We start from the raw sequence: 15,958 nt of genomic DNA, 5'->3' as shown, positions 1-15,958 counted from the left end.
GGATTTCAGTTATCCATTCTTCGTATGAGCTAGTATCAAGAAACCTGTCAACATATAAGCAACGAGCATATCATTTTACGTCGATATTCCTTCCCTTTGTCGAAGATCTGGTTCAATTCGAAGTATGGCATCGAGAGACCTGATGGCCATCTCAGATCGGACGCAACTTTTGGCTTTTAATTGATTGCCAGGACAAAGAACTGTGATATCGCATTACACAATGTTTTCAGCTCGCAAGCAGGCGTGGGGGCGCCTCCGCCAATGACTTCAAATCTTGTAGGACATCTTCATTATTTGCGGTTGCTTGTCAGGCCCTTGGTGCGAAGTGTATAATCTCGCAGTCGATTCTAAATAGACTGCGAGGAGACCAGTCAATCTTATAACAGACTCATCAGCTTTGCTTGCGGGCGTATTACGTGGTAGTTCGTAATGAAGCCATGATGTTTAGTCCCTATATTTCAAAACCCTGAGCATCCCTCTTGTACCATGCTTTGCGGTGTCGTGACCTGATAACTAATAAGACGTCATGGGCAATCATATTGCGGTCGATGCGATTGCGATTTGGAACCGGCAAATGTCCCTCAACCAAGAGGATGGAACGTTAGCCTGTGGCATGTAGCCATGAGCAAATTTCTAGAAAATGAGTACTGTGGACGATTATCTCCCCTTGTATCCATTTGAGCCACTCGTTTTTTACTAACTCGGAGTTCTGCTGATTATTCGATTGCTTCGAGAATGGAGAAAGGGAAAGCGTCCTCGATACTATCGACGTAAACGATGGGCTTTCCAGATAGCGTTTTCTTCATGACTGTAGGGACGTACAGTACGGGGTGACTGGGGTGGTCGAGCGACAGAAATGTCGTACTAACTGGCATCTGACTGCGTCGATGCAAAGTTCGACACTGTAGAGGCTTACCAACCAGTCTGTAAATAAAGCAGCTTGTTTCACCGGATCTCGCATATCCTCAACAACTGATACTTTACTGACAGGCCGGCCGTTCTCCTGCTCACACCCCTCAAACCGGTTGAGGAAACGGCTGGCTCTGTGTCTCAAAGACCCTCTGATGGGTGCGGGAGTGCGGGCGCGCTGGAGTAGGGATATATTTGGGGAATGAATCAGTATATGTTGTAAAGGGAAGGTCAGTGCCCTGAGCACAGGTAGTTCCTGAGAGCTCACTGATGTTTATTCATGTTGGGATGATGACTTGAGTAATGCACATCGGTTGTGCCATATCGATTAACTCGGATAAAGCCCATGTGGGGAGGATGCGGCAATTTCACAGCCAAGTTCTCATGAGTAATTGGTCAGTCTAGACATTACGTATTAGCATTTGTGCTTGGGTATTTAATAGTAGTATGCTCCTCGAAAATCTGGAGAAACTGCGGATTCTCCAAGTCATACTCACATTGCCTTAAACAATTCGTAGTCAGTCCTATAACTGTAGCAAAGGCCCCATACACAACCTAGACCCTCCGAGTACCTCTTAATTATTACCAACATACCTGTTGGATGACCTAAAGTACATTGCAAGAAACACCCCTAAGTTGGTGTATTCCACCGATTGTCTGGTTCGGTAGCTTGTGGCTAAACAAGCACCTTGTTTCCAGAACGGCAGTGAAGGTACTCGACTCCCTGGTTGCGTTGAGCCCATTTGCGCACACATTCCTCGAAAAACTGTTGGAGATCTCTTGACGGGTCCGGTATTCCTGTGATTCTCTCCTTATGCTGATCGTAATGATTTGCAAGTAAGCGGACAGTGCTTTATTCGCACGACCTGCTTATGGACTTTATCCAGTAGTTTTAAGCCATTGATGACTTCGGTGGTTATGACGAGACGGGTCCAGTTGCGGAATTAATCTTGCCCTGAATATTCATGTTACGCTAACAGCCATGTACACGAAATGACTGCAGCTCGAAGCTAACTCCGTACAGATTCTCAAATCCAGTCTCTATCCCATGTGGTTATAGATTCTGGCGTTCAACCAGTACCGTATCGGTAAAGAACTGCCCTCCGTATGCCAAGTCATTTCCGGCCTGGCAACGACCGGGCTAGTTTAAGCAAGAGTAGCAGACGGCTGGCCTGCGTCTGTGCCGATTTAAGCGGGACAAGGCGTGTCTCCTGTTATTGCGTAAAGTTAAGTTTTTTTGGCCGTTTGTGTGAACTCCCGTATCTTGCATTCAATTCAAAATTATAAATAAACCCATTAATCGTTCCGAAGGTCGACCGTTTGGCTTTCTTCGTTTTCAATTTCTCTGCCATCTGGGATGATTTAGAAAGGAAAGTGTGTCTGTCAAAATCACATTATCTTGTTTGGTCTAGGATATTCGTCTGTCGAATTGTTTCATATTTTAGAGAGGTTGCTGATATGAATTGATTCTGACGGATAGGAGAGAAATTATAATGAAATCATCGTATGATATCAAACAGTTCATTTCGGAGTGGACATGGTAATTGAAAGGAATACCATCTGGATGAGATGGGATGGAAGGTAGGATGGAAGTGAGGTGGAGGATGGGGGGGCAGAGAATAGTATAGAAAGCTATCGATCCAGTTATACTACGAGGTAGAGAGAATTGTAAACATTAAACAATCATATCCATTCTGGACTCAATGCAAATAAAAATAATACTATACAATCACTAAAAAACATAACCCAGGGGAATTTTCATGACATATGGGGGGAATAAAAAAAATAAAAAATAAAAAATAAACGAAAAGACAAGATGCCGCCGAACGAAATGAGGAAAAAAGAAAGATAGACATTAAAGTGCAAGAAACGCTACGCTAAGTGCACAGCTCTTGCGACCCCTGCACCGAATCAAACCGTCCAAACGAATTATCAGCAAACGCATTGAACCCACCACCATTACTAGCCGGCTGCGAGGGAACCCGTGGTGGATTGCGAATAAACGAACCCTCGGCCGTCTCATTCGGCATCATCGCGACCATCGACGCAACGTTATCCGGGAAGCTGCCGGGACTTGTTACGCCGACGTCGTCCTTAGTGAGCGTGTCGTATTCGAAGGATGGTAGTTGGTTGCGGAAGGCGAGCGTTGTTTCATTGTCTCCTCCCTCGGTGCCGTGGATGCCCATGGTAGATTTTCGCTCCTGCGGCAAGTCAACCATGACAAAGGAGTTGTCGTAGGAGTCCATGCTCGAGGTGGCTTTAATGTCCATGGGGTCCAAGGTGTCGTTGAGGATTCCCACATCGAGGGTGCATGTCGATGAGGACGATGAGGCGTGTGGGCTATGGTCACTTAGAGGGGACTGCTCAGGTTTGATATGCTGATGGTAATCGGTCCGACCATAACGTCCTGATGAGGCAGGTTCGTACCCCATCATTTGGAAACGGCCCGGGAAGCCAGGAGGCAGCATGCCGCCATTCTCGCCCGAGCCCCCAACACTCCCGTCCGGATCCATGCTGCTCTGGCTATCCCTCCGGTGTTCCCTATAGTGGCCAGGGGACCGGCCGCGGACCACCATCGGGTGGGACAGCCGCCGGGCGATTTTGATCAACTCGTCGCCGGGCTTGCCACCAATTGGGCGGTCGATTTCGGCATAGAGGTCCACGGCCAAGTTGTAGAACTGCTGGGTTGCCCGGCGTTTGCCGTTATTGGCCGTGGCTTTTGCGAACTGGATCCGTTCAAACGTGCACTGCGTCGGGGGATTTCCTGAGTGTGAACCACTGACGTAGGACGACGAACCATAGTCATACAGCCCTGTTGATTGCGATGCCATCCCGTAGCCATGTTGACTGCCATTCGCACCAGCAGGACTATGACCGTAAGTCAACGGCGGGGGGCAAGGCTGGACTGGTAGTATTCCAGGGGGTCGCTCCGACTGCTTGTCTCGTTTCGGACTGTGCTGCACTAGCTCGCGAGGCTCGTCGGGTTTCGAGTCAACGGTGGCCGAGAGCGACATGGCAAAGCTGCGGATCTGTTGGACGCCATGATTCCCGGTTTTCACCCAGAAGGGACCCGAGTTGCACGGGTGTAACGAAAACGAGCACGTAACGGCCAGATAGTTGCGGCGATAGCATGTCCATTTCTCCCCGTCAAGGAAAAACTTTTTGCTGGGGATGTTCGCCCTGATTTCCGGCTTGATCGGCTGCCCACTCTTCATGTTACCGACCCATACATGATGGAGAACGTTGGTTTCGTTGATCCACGGAGGCGATTCGGTGTCTCTGTATCGGTGCATTGAGTCTAAGTATAGGTTTGACTGGCCCATGATCACATTCTCGTAGCCTCGCGGAGAGCTGGTAAACCCTGGTAGTGAAGGGAGTTGGCCGCGCTGGAGGTAGGGCCCGGGGAAGTTATCCGTTCTCCAATTCCCGGGGACGTGCTGAGCGGCTGGAGGTTGACTAAGATTTAATTTCAATGGTCAGTGGTAAGTTATCCAAAGCCAGAATCAAGAGTCTTACAGAGAAGGCATCCGGTGGGCACCAAAATTTGACATTCTATCGTATGATAAAGCTGGAGACGGGGAGTAGATGGAGTTGGGAGTTGGGGAGTAGGATGTTGAAGAGAAAGTTTCTGCAAACCGTTAGCATAAGCGGCGATCAAAGCAAAAACGAGACCACATACCTGAGCAGGTATCGCCAGGGCTCATCAGCATGGAAGGAGAGTTTGCAAACCTGTCCCATCTTGTCAGCGACTCACAGCTGAAAGGCAACTAAACGCGGTATGGGCGGTCCAGCTTCTTTTTCTTTTTTCTTTTTTTCTTTTCAGAGTTGTAGCTTCATGTAAACAACAACACATGCACTAGTGATTTCGAGATCTGACACCAGCGCCGTCGGATCGCATGGGAACAAAGACACTAGGGCAGCCTAAATCAAAAGGGGAGAGACTTACGAGACATCTTGCATGGAAGCAGTAGCTTGTGCGCTGTATCGCAAGCCATTAGAGACCGGGATGGAGACGGGCTGAGCCAGGGGATGACCCAACGTGTTGACCCTGCGATTATGGTCGTCCTCCTCCATAGAAAACCCGGACGAGCCGGCGAAGGACCGGTGGGACGAATAGTCACTATCGGTGGTGACGGGGTAGTCCAACGAGAAGGGATTCGGCTGTAAGAGAGTTGCTAGAATCAGCAAGAGATTGGTTAGCATTTGACGTTATTTTTCTTTGAAGCGGTGCGAATGAAAACAAGGACATGGGGACGAGGCTTGAAAGAGCAAACAAACAAAAGGACTCTCTCCAGGCCAACATCCCTGTCCGAATCCAATCAACGCTGCATAGTGGAATGACCGGAACGCCGAAAGGTAAGGCAAACATTGAGAAAAAAGAAAAAAAAAAAAAGAAAAAGAAAAAGAGAAAAAAGAAGAAAAGAAAAAGAAATGAAGGGCCGACGTCAGATTCAGAATCCGAGATCAGTTGTCGGTGTTCAATGACAACACACAACAAGGCAGAAATGCAAGGAGCGACAGAATAACGGTCAACTTACAATGATTCATTGCAGGTATTGACTTCTTTTCTTTTTCTTATCGGGAAAGGGTTCGGATGGGGTGCTGACTCTGATACACTCCGGGCAGGTACTTTCGCGACAGGCCGGAGACACCACGACAATTCTTTGTTCAACCGATATATTGGTTATTCGAGATTATTGGCTTGAATAATCGATGGATTCAACGGCTCGAGCGACGATAGGTGGAAGCAAGCACGAATACTGGATTGACTGAGGGAAGGGTCAGTTAGGGTCAGAGCAAGAGAGGAGCCAAATATGGAATAAAGACCAAGGCCTGACAAGAGAAGTGAAAAGAGAAGAAGATAAAGGACATGACAGTATTCCAGAAAACGAGCAAGTGACGGTCTAAGGGTTAAGTATGGCCAGAGAGTGCGCGAGGTCTGATATCACGCCGGAGCGAGTTGTCATGCGTCGGAATCTTCGAAACATGCACGAATTGTCCACCTGGGACAAAGGAAACAAGAAAAAAGGGGATGGAAGACGAGAGAAAGGACAGCATCACTTACACTCAGACCCAGCGCTTGTTGCTGGAATGGACAGCGGATCTTGCAGTGCAGCAGTGGGGGAGATGCTTTCCTGCAAGCTGGACTGGGGAATCGGTGTCTTTCTCAATGGCCTTTCGAACCCTTTTATAAGACACCAGTCAATGATGGAGAAGAAGAAGACGAAGACACGAGTGATAGTTATCTTCATCCTTATAAAATAGAAGGAAATCCCTTAATGCAAAAAACAAAAAACAAAAATAAAAAAAACATAAAAAAAAAAAAAAATTCATCCCATGGAAAATGGAAATTCGGAAACAAAAATAAAAATAAAATAGGATACAATAAAAAAAAGAATCCCAGCAACAAATCCATGCTCTTTTCTGCAGCCGATCTCTATGGCTCATCATCATCTCCAGTTGCCGCATCGGGACCGGAGTTCTATCATGACTCTTCCCTCCTTCTCTCTGCCTCTGTCTCTCTCCCTCTCTGTCTCTGCTGGTATGATTCCAAAGCCAACCAAAGATGACCAGTTGGAAAGGGTGGTAGCAGTAGTAGCTTGCGCCAATCATGACATCCACCCCCCTCGTATTGTCTCTTTGTCTGGTCTCTTTCTTGCTCGGTACTCCTCCTTAAACAGTCCAAGTCCTGTCAATTTACCCCTTCGGCAAGATCAGCTCTGGAAACTCGACGGGCGAGTGCAGGACACGAGGGCGCTAAGGCAGGCGATCCGGTTCATTCTGCTGTATTTAATACAATACGTACATGGCTGGATATACTCACCGCAGCCTTTTCTACACAGTATCTTACAGCTTCCAGAAAAGAATAGGTGAATGGAAGAGAGAAAAAAAAAAAAAAAACAAGCAAAAGGGATCGGCCGAGCGCAGCCAGATTGTCCGTACAGACATGACTGCGTACTAGTTGGGCCAGATGCAGATTCAATGCTCGGTCTGACTCTGCTGATTGGTGATCCCTCCACTCCCCCTCCCTCCCCCTCCTTCTGGGTGCCCGGGATTAGATGTCGTGCATTGCAAATCCTGTCAGCGAAAGAAGTAACCTTGGGCCAGACAGTAGTAGGGAGACGTTGTTGTCAGTTGCGGATCGGCCGAACAGGGATCGAAGAAGTTAATTCGGGTGGATACAGGGCACGTGCATCGCAGCAGCCTCAGTTACTATTAGTGTAGTGTGTATGTGTATGTGTATGTGTACGGAATAGTGGTTGCAGTGGTGGTGTGTATGCACCTTAGATTAGAATCTGCATTCTGCTCTAATGCTATACTAGTATGCCCCAGAGTGTTAATAGTCCGGAACAGTCTTTATACAATAAACTTTGCAGAATAAAGAAGCTCCACTCTGCGATTGCCTTTTCAGGATTATTCTCTACTCATTCTCAGACACTACTCTACAGAGTAGAGTAGTGTCTGTAGAGTAGTGTCCTCATGATTCACGTGTCTACTCCCTGTCCCTCATAAAAATCTGCATTCGGCCGTCGGCCTCACCAGCCATGCAAAATGCAAAATGCATTTTGCAATGAATAAATAGGATTCCAATCCTGACCAGTGGGAAAGCTCCTGCCCGAAATCTAGGAACAAAATGATCCGCACCGGCGCGCGCGCGCAGGCAGACTCATTTTGATCTTTGTCATACATAATTTATTACTTGTCCCATGTGAATTTGCATAATATGACTGGCTGGCTGTCCGGGTGTGACCATCCTTTGGAATCGGGACTTACTGTCTCAGAACCTAAAGATGCTTCTTTGGGTTTAGTCTCGTATACAGTCCTTACTGTTCGTACTTTGTGATTTGATTCCATACAATACAGTACTTACAGCAAAGCGGCAATGTAACCTTGGCCATGCGTCCCCTATCCCCGTCGGTTGTGCATTGCCGATGGACCGTTGGATACCGTCGCGAGTTGACCAGCTATGAGAGGGCGTGTGGAATCAGCTGAAACGAGAATAGGTTGCAATCGCCGCCCAAGAAGCTTTCCGGCGCCTCGTACATTGTACCGGACCGTTTCCATGCGTTACCGTCAGCTCACGAGAAATCCCCGGAATGTCTGACTCTGCCAACAAAGAGTGGCCCGATGACCTGGGGCAGTTTGAAAGAGAATATTCATTGTAGCAAAACAATGCTTTTATCATTCGAACCGGTAACATTGACACGGGATCAATCATTATCAACAATGCATACACACGAAGAGAAACCGTTTCACCCTGTCCATTTTTCCTCCCGATCGTCGTCAACCCAAACAAAAAAGACTCTAAGTACGCTTGGCGAATTCCACGCGGAGAATCAAGTGGCGATAACCGACTGTTCCAGTTAGCTCCTGCCATAGTATTCACAGTAACATGGGAAAACCTACAGCCATCCATCTTCTCGCACGCACGCGCCGCATCGTCCCGGTCTGCGAAACTGATGAAAGCAAAGCCCTTGGCCCGCTGTGTCTCGCGGTCCCGCGCCAGGAATACTCTCGTCACGCGACCGAAACGCTCGAACAGATCCCGCAATTCCTGCTCTTCGGCCAACTCGCTGACCTGTACACAGTCAATATCATCCGTCGTAGTAAAGAAGGGAAGACACATACGTTTGTAACCCGCAGCGTGGCCAAATCGTCCTTCTCGTACTTGCCAGCCATCTTCTCGCCGCCAGCAGCAGCCCCCTTCCGCAGATGAGGAGGCACATAGCTGCCCCCAGTAGCACCAAGTCCACCCGCCGCAGGCTCCTCGGCCCCGCCCTCTCCACCAGCACCGGGCTCTTCGATAGGCGCCATGGTATCCTTGAACGGACATCTTGCCGTAAAATGCTCGCCGCTGCAAATCCGACACTTGACCTTCTTGTCCTTGAGCTGGTCCTTCATGCTGCCCTTCTCGCCACCGGTCTTCTCCTCCTCCGCGGCCTGCACCTTCCAGTTCACGCTCGGCCGGAAAACAATGTTCTCGCCCACGGAGGTTGTTTCAAACGAGGGTCCCGTCGCGTGGCCCTTTTCCAGACCGAACTTGGACCACGATCGGCGCTCTGCGACTTGAGGGTTGACTTGCTCGCGGACAACGGTCGTTTTGATGCGTCGCGTCACTTTCACTTTCTTGTTGTCATCGTTGAACCGGTACGACACCACCGTCTTTGTGCCGTCTTTGTTCGTTGTCACTTGCTGCGGTGGGAGCGCCGAGGGGTCGTCGAACTCCTCGTCGTCAGCCCAGTCAGCACGGCTAAATTTTCAGTCAGAATAAAACCCGGGATATATTAATAGTTTTCGCAAGAATATGCTCACTTTGCAGGTCGAGACATTGTGTTGTCGTTGTTGTTCTGTGCCTGTTTGTTGCTTGAATTTCTTTCGAAAGGCAAATCCCGTTGTGGATTTCGCCCGCCGCGAACTGTGGCGGCGCTGTGGCTAGTGAGTCACGTGAATCGCCGTGCCCGAACTGTATCTTCGAACAGATTTCCTCTTGACGTGAGATTTTTACTCTTATTATTTTTATTCTTTAAAAAAGTTCATTCAAGAAAGTATATAGGATATATAGTCATAGTATATAGCACGACGCTGGACACCATGGGGGAACAGTCCGTCACGAGTATCTCAAACAAACTCCTCCAACCCTGCTATATAGTAAAACTTTTAATCTCATCGAAAATAACCAAGAAAAGCAAATCAAGCAATTACCACTTCTCATAAATCCAACAGGTTTAGTGAAGTTCAAGCATAGTTGACCTTCACACTACCATGGTCTTTGCCGTTATACCAAAGACTGTACTCACTATGAGCAGAGAAGTACTTTTCATGAATGTCATAGTCAATTCTGAAGTAACGGTCGTTATCCGCACCACGGACAATTGGGACGGTAGCCTTCTCAATGTTGTCCAAGGGCGTCTCTAGAAGTGCGAGCTCTCTTATATTTGGATCTGGAAACTCATTAACAAGTGCATTCTTCCCGTTCAGATCCATTTTTGGCTTACTCTGGTCTTGGTACATAGGCGGCTTTTCTCCTATCGGGGTATCCAACTCATAGATTGTCGTCGCTATGCTCGTGTATGTGCCCTTGGTCACGTGCTTGTATTAATGGAGACCCTATGGGTTGTCCCTATTTAAGAACATCGCCCTGGCCTCGTTAGCATGACATGGCGAATATCAACAGGCCTAGAATGCGCAGTTTCTTACCTTTTGAACAAGCCAGTTTATAGTCGCAATTCGCCATCTTCCGTGAAAGTGGTCCCACAATCTGCTATGGTTAGATTGAATGATCACTTGAATGTTAGCGTAGCACTTACCTTCTCCCCTTCTCATGCACTCCTTAAATATAATTTGTATAAACCGCGAGCCCATAGTGCTTTCTAGCAGCTAGAGACTCAAATGAAGCTTTGGTAGCAGAAGAACTGATCTCTCCGACAGTCTTCATCAAAACACCCCTCACGACAGCGGTCCAACCGTCGACTGGTGCTAGTACTTCTATGTCGGGAGTGTAATAATTATGCAGATATCTGCGAAGATAGGGGCTTTGACCAAAGCCACCGACTAGGAAGATTGCTTTGATGTTCTTCGAGCATGTTTCGACCAGATCCTCGACTAGTTCATGCACCGCCTGAATAACTGGGTAGAAGATATCTTTCATTTCCTCCCCTGTCACCCGAAGTCGACCGCGGCGAACACCAGCTTTCTCACTGTCTGCTAATCCTGGGACAGGAAAGTGGAATTTGTCGTCAACCCTTCTACTGAATGTTCTCTTTGTAACAGTTTCAAAGCGGTGGAGTGCTTCTTCCATCGTATCGTGGCCCCAGCTGGGCAAAGCAGACAACCGATTCTCTAGGAACTCCTCAAATTGCCTGTTCAAAAATGTGCTTCCACAGAGCGCGCCTTTCCCGGGGGCTTCTTCTTTCAGGCGCAGGTTTGGCTTCAGCTGTCGAATCGAGAAGGTAATGAGATCGACTGTCCCACCTCCAACACCGCAGAGAACAATCGTATCGCCAACCTTCAGTCCATGGGGACTCGATGCGTGTAGAGCGTGCATCGCAGCAGCCTCTGGCTCTGCTACAATTCGTAACTTAGAAGCCCTGCCAAAGCCTGCCCTTTCTGCACAGGCAAATGTTGCAGCTTTGGCCTTCTCTGGCCACATTGCTGAAACGGTCATGACAAGGTCCAAGGTCATCCCCTTGAAAGCTCGTCCGATTTTCGATTCCAAGATGCTGACCGTATGCTCGCGTAAAGACCGAAGATAATCGGTAACTACATCCTCCTCAGTAGCATGATAGGGTGGCGGAACACGACGGGGGTCTTTGTAAGTCGAAGACAAGCGAGAAGTTATCCCACGTTCGTGGTAGGGGCAAGCCCGAGCTTTATCCACTGCATTCGTGGCATGCTGTCGGGGATTTGAAAACCCCACAGGCATGACGGATTGGGCTTGCTATCTTCGTACGCAATCTTGCTTGGTACTTTGTCAGTCGTCATTCCCCCAAAGGAACCAGAGAAGTCCTGCGGCCATTGATTGATCACATAGTGGACCTCCGGCTGTATAGAATACTAGTAGTTGCAGAGAAACATGAGTTGGAGGAAGAATTTACACGTTTCGTTTGAGCCCACGCAACACCACCAGAGTACGTGGTGCCGAAATCGACAGCGACGACGATGCTCATTTCTAGAGATCTCTATTGCTATACAGTAGTACTTTAGCATAGGAAGTTAGCTGTGATTTGCATGATAAACTTACCAGATTATAGCGCGGTGAGTTTTGTCTTATTCTTGAGTTTTGTAAGATACAGCGAGAGAAAAAAAGAGGGAGATGAATTATGTAGGCGAGAAAAATAGGTGACAGGTACCTGTCAGGCAACTTCCAGTGTCGGCATCATAATAGCACTCCGATAGAAGAAACTTTCGAGTCTAGGAGTCATTTAGCAGTTATCAGTTTCGTTTTCTTGTCCTTGATCTGACATCCTTCATCCATCCTGGAAAGCTAGACAAGATGCGTTTGAAATTTGAGAATCGAAACAGCAAGGTCTGTCACAGTGGTAAAAGACATCACAGCTTCAGTCACTAGCTAACAAGCCTGTGTAGGTCCGAACACCAAGACCATCTCATGATGAGCAAGCCAGCAACACGCCCAGTGAGACTGGATTCATTCCTCGCTCCTCTGCACGGCTTACTGATAGCATGAAGAGGACAGTATATTATTTCCAGAAAAGCAATCGACATATACTGCATATTATCCCTCAAGTTCTCAATGACATAGAACAAGAATGGCAAAGCCTCACGCAACGCATCAATTACTTGGAGGCGGAGCTTGAAGAATACCATGCCCAGATATTCAAGTCTCTTCCGATCGATGGAGTCAGTGATCCGTGGATTATGGGCGAGTATTCCCTTCTTCGAGAGAATATTTCCAACTGGCTCGAGGGGCTCCCTGAAATCGACAATTTCCTGTTTGAGATAAAGATGAAGAGAGACGACATAGCAATCAGGGGATCGCCAGCGTTGTTTCCGGAAGGGTTCGCCGCTGCACAATCAGAGGTTTTGACGCACATCATATCCAAGTACCTTTACAATCAGGTCCTCCAAGTGCTGGTTTTCGGCGCACCACCGGCAGACCTCCAACTCCTAGAAAGTCTCCATCATGGAATGTCTTTCCTGAAGCCAGAAAAAAGTGAGGCTGTACCATTTGGATGAAAGAACAATTTGAACATTGTACTAATATACTTTCAGATATCAACGTAATAAACTCATGGAAGTCAGACACTCTACGAACTTACACTTCTCGTCAGGGCTATGAGGACCAACTCTGCACGAGCCGTACTCAACTTACAGAGTATATCTGTGAACATTTGGATAAAGAGTTCAGCTTTGTGGGACCGATTGATTGGACGCGTAAAGCCGAAAGATTCATGGTGGAGATAGCAAAGCCAGCTGCAGAACTTGCGGTTAAGATGAGTTGCACCCCTGACAGATACCACTGGAACTAGTACTTTAACAGCGAGTTGTACATCAAAGGTGTTGTCAGAAAGCGTGACATGGGCAATTTCACCATAGTAGATGCCTTGACGCACCAAAAGGTTCGACCTACAAAATTCAAAGACATGCCAGATCATGCAAAGATAGGTGACCTCCTTTTGGTGATGTACCCAGCTCTTTTCCGATGTGGAAAGGAAGGGAAAAAGGACATCCAGATTGAGAAGGCTGTCATTCTGATCCGTGTAAATTTTGATTCAGGCACTACTAAGAACAAGAGCCCTCTGTTCGGTGGTTCTTTAGGGTTCAAGGGGCTCCTCTTTGGTGAACTCAAGACGGAGGATCTAGACGAGGGGTTGATATGGGACAAGAGGAAGTACGAGGGTTTTCCGGAGTAGAGGGTAGCACAACAGCAACGGGAGAAAATAGCTCAGAATTTGCTCACTCACGATAACTTTCAGTATTAAGACTTCATTCCATTAAGCTGGTTTATCTTTATAGGTGCCTTCCCCAATTCTACCTGCCGAATACCTTCAATTCGATAGGCCTCAACAAACAATAACTGACTGCCGCAAAGGCAAACGCCAACTCGAAGCCGATATCACCACCACTTGGTGCAACTCCTGCGTGAATGGCAATAGGTCCAGTGTACCACGATTGACTCATACCAGTGATCATACCAGCGATTCCAAACCCGAAAGCGAGAGCAGCAGCAATACCAACGGGCAACTTGTGGCGATCATCATAAATCTCCGGACGATACCCACCAAACCCACGCTTGAAAACGAAGTGATCACTGACAGCGATACCCGAGTATATGGCGAGCCAGTACGCGATGAAGTTCATGAAGTTCTCCAGGACAGTTTCGAAATGCGAGTATCCGGGGATACCAATGGCGATGGAAGCGCAGGAGCCTAGGAATACCCATATGAATCGAGGCACGCGTTGAGTGAAGCGACTCAGAACCTGAAGGGTCAAAGAGACGGAATAAATGTTCGGGCAGTTGTTGGCGATAATCGAGAGGGCGAGAATGATCAGACAGAAGTCACCGAATCTGCCAAGCGGCGCGAGTACAGCGCCCAGCAAGCCTCCGTTACCTGATGCCGCATATCCCAGCTGGTACTTGTTGTCTCCGCCGCTGATCTCCGTGGCCGTCATGATCGCAATCGCCAGCATCTGGGTGAACAGGAGAGGAGGGAGGAGACCCAGCCAAGCGGAGAAGAATACCTTGCGACGGCTGCGGGTCTTGGGCTGGTATACTGTGTAATCGGCGGCGTAACTGGTCCAACCGGTTGCGAAACCATATACTGTCGAGCCGAAGGAGAGACAACTACCCAGCTCCGATTTCCCAATTCCCATTGGGAGGTTCTTGAAGTCTCCCGAATGCGCAAACATTCCAAAGACGATCATAAACACAATAAAGGTTGGGATCCAACTCCAGTACTCGTATGCGTGGACGACCTTGTATCCGGCGAATGTGATGAAGAGGGTGCAGATGGCGATGATGAGGATACCGGCGAAACCAGGTACGTCGGAGTTTACTGCGACAATGAACTGAGCACCAACGATGGCGTTGGCAGCAGACCAGCCTACGCAGGCGAGGACGTTGAGGATAGCGACTGACGAGAAATCATAAGTTATGACGGATCGCAACAAGACGGTATGCGGGCGTGCTCACTGAATTTTGTTCCATACCAGCCAAACCAGAACCTCGACAACACCATCTGCCGCAAGCCAAAGGGGGGTCCAAAGCACGAAAACCAACAAACGGTCATAATACCCAGAAGATTGAAGAAAAGATCGACAAGGAGGGCATCGACGAAACCAAGTCCATATAGCGACTTTCCGAGGACACCAATAGCGAACGAACTAACCACCATGTTGGCCGCAAGCCACTATGCCGGGTCAGCCATGATGAGACACGTCGTGAAATCATTGGGAACACACCATGCTGCTAATGTTGAAGTACGAGGTATCCGTTTGCTCATTCTCCGGCACTCGCTCAATACCACGCTGCTCAATGTTGAGCTTCCCTGCCAACCGCTGTATCTTTGCATACCACGAATTTCCGTATGCGAAGCTTTCTCCGGGCACTGCTCCGTCACTGTTCCCGTCGACGGGAACTTTGCCCACTTCAGGGGCCTTTTCGAGGTCGTGATCAGCACCGCCGAACATGATGTCTAATATGTGTGAATAGGGCTGGACTATGTCTTGTCAAGATTTCCGGTTTTTGTGCGGACTTCCACCAGCACAGGAAATATTGAACAATCTGACAAGGCAGATGCGAATGTATAGGAGGGGCTAATCGGAGCTAAGAAAGCTCAGTGATTAAGCAAAATCAAGAAGGAAAAAGGCAAAGAAAAAGAAACCGAGACGAAGGACACATCTTTTTTCTTTCTTTCTTTCTTTCTTTTTTTTTTTTTTTTTTTTCCCTGAGACCAAGACCGGGGGATAGCATTTTAATATGTGTTCGCCTACGCCCACAGAGATAACAAATTCCCTCACGTACAGTGAACCCGCGTCTACTATCAAGGCCCACTTAACGTGCTCTAAACAGGAACGGCGAGTCAAATTGGGAAAAAGATACGGACGCGCCGGTAACCACCGGGGCTCGACGATACGTTAGTGAAACTGTCGCGTGCGTATTTCCCCGAGGATGGTGGGCGTGATCAGGGCTTTTTCTCCCCGGGATGGATGCACTTCTCATGCCATACAGATACAGACCTGATACCTATCTAAATATAGACTTTTGCATACTGGCTCCCATCTCTTGGCTTTCCCAAACGGTCCTCGAAATGCAGCACCGGGACTCGAGGAAAAGCGAGACAAGCCTTTTTTGTGTTGCTTCCAGAACGGTCACTCCCCACCCATCCCCGAGAGTTTATCTATTCAGCCAATCACGCCTGTATATGGCCTAGTGCTCCGAGGTCTCCACCTGTCGTCTGCAGGCTTTGCAATCGGACTCTACGAACCTGCTCCTATTGGTGGATTGGATTCCTTTTGACGGCCTTGGACCACATGGCTTTCTCGAGAATACCCTGATTGGATCAGAGTTTGTGAGGCCCGCTAAGTTCCA

At 48.2% G+C, this 15,958-nt stretch overlaps 3 protein-coding genes across 3 annotated transcripts; all 3 read right to left on the bottom strand.

The window, feature by feature from the left end:
* Positions 1-2,561: 2,561 nt before the first annotated feature.
* Positions 2,562-4,593, bottom strand: ASPGLDRAFT_635811 (NDT80 / PhoG like DNA-binding family protein). The gene is made up of 3 exons (XM_022548684.1): positions 4,589-4,593; positions 4,426-4,537; positions 2,562-4,354 (listed from the first exon to the last, which is right to left on the bottom strand). Exon 3 carries the CDS (start codon positions 4,230-4,232, stop codon positions 2,787-2,789), a length of 1,446 nt encoding a protein of 481 aa, XP_022398329.1. The 5' UTR covers positions 4,233-4,354; positions 4,426-4,537; positions 4,589-4,593; the 3' UTR covers positions 2,562-2,786.
* Positions 4,548-5,112, bottom strand: ASPGLDRAFT_132386 (uncharacterized protein; the record flags this gene model as incomplete). Its single annotated transcript, XM_022541116.1, has 2 exons — positions 4,548-4,638; positions 4,856-5,112. The coding sequence occupies 2 exons, from the start codon at positions 5,110-5,112 to the stop codon at positions 4,548-4,550; spliced, it is 348 nt and encodes a 115-aa protein (XP_022398328.1).
* A 3,053-nt stretch (positions 5,113-8,165) lies between these two features.
* ASPGLDRAFT_76180 (uncharacterized protein) lies at positions 8,166-15,264 on the bottom strand. The gene is made up of 6 exons (XM_022549836.1): positions 14,830-15,264; positions 14,561-14,777; positions 13,535-14,501; positions 8,539-9,160; positions 8,317-8,488; positions 8,166-8,264 (listed from the first exon to the last, which is right to left on the bottom strand). Exons 1-6 carry the CDS (start codon positions 15,055-15,057, stop codon positions 8,215-8,217), a joined length of 2,256 nt encoding a protein of 751 aa, XP_022398327.1. The 5' UTR covers positions 15,058-15,264; the 3' UTR covers positions 8,166-8,214.
* Positions 15,265-15,958: the final 694 nt, after the last annotated feature.

The sequence above is a fragment of the Aspergillus glaucus genome (assembly GCF_001890805.1).
Source record: "Aspergillus glaucus CBS 516.65 unplaced genomic scaffold ASPGLscaffold_18, whole genome shotgun sequence".
NCBI lineage: Eukaryota > Fungi > Ascomycota > Eurotiomycetes > Eurotiales > Aspergillaceae > Aspergillus > Aspergillus glaucus.
Note: the sequence above shows the minus strand (reverse complement) of the source record. Positions and strands in the feature narration are given on the sequence as shown.

Excerpts from the sequence above, each read along its gene's own strand:
- ASPGLDRAFT_76180 (XM_022549836.1), bottom strand. The coding sequence starts at position 15,057 with ATGTTCGGCGGTGCTGATCACGACCTCGAAAAGGCCCCTGAAGTGGGC. Across the intron at positions 14,778-14,829 it reads ACTTCAACATTAGCAGCATG|TGGCTTGCGGCCAACATGGT; the intron begins GTGTGTTCCCAA and ends GACCCGGCATAG. Across the intron at positions 9,161-13,534 it reads ACTGGTATGAGTCAATCGTG|CCGTGCTGACTGGGCTGACG; the intron begins GTACACTGGACC and ends CTGAAAATTTAG.
- ASPGLDRAFT_635811 (XM_022548684.1), bottom strand. The coding sequence starts at position 4,232 with ATGGGCCAGTCAAACCTATACTTAGACTCAATGCACCGATACAGAGAC.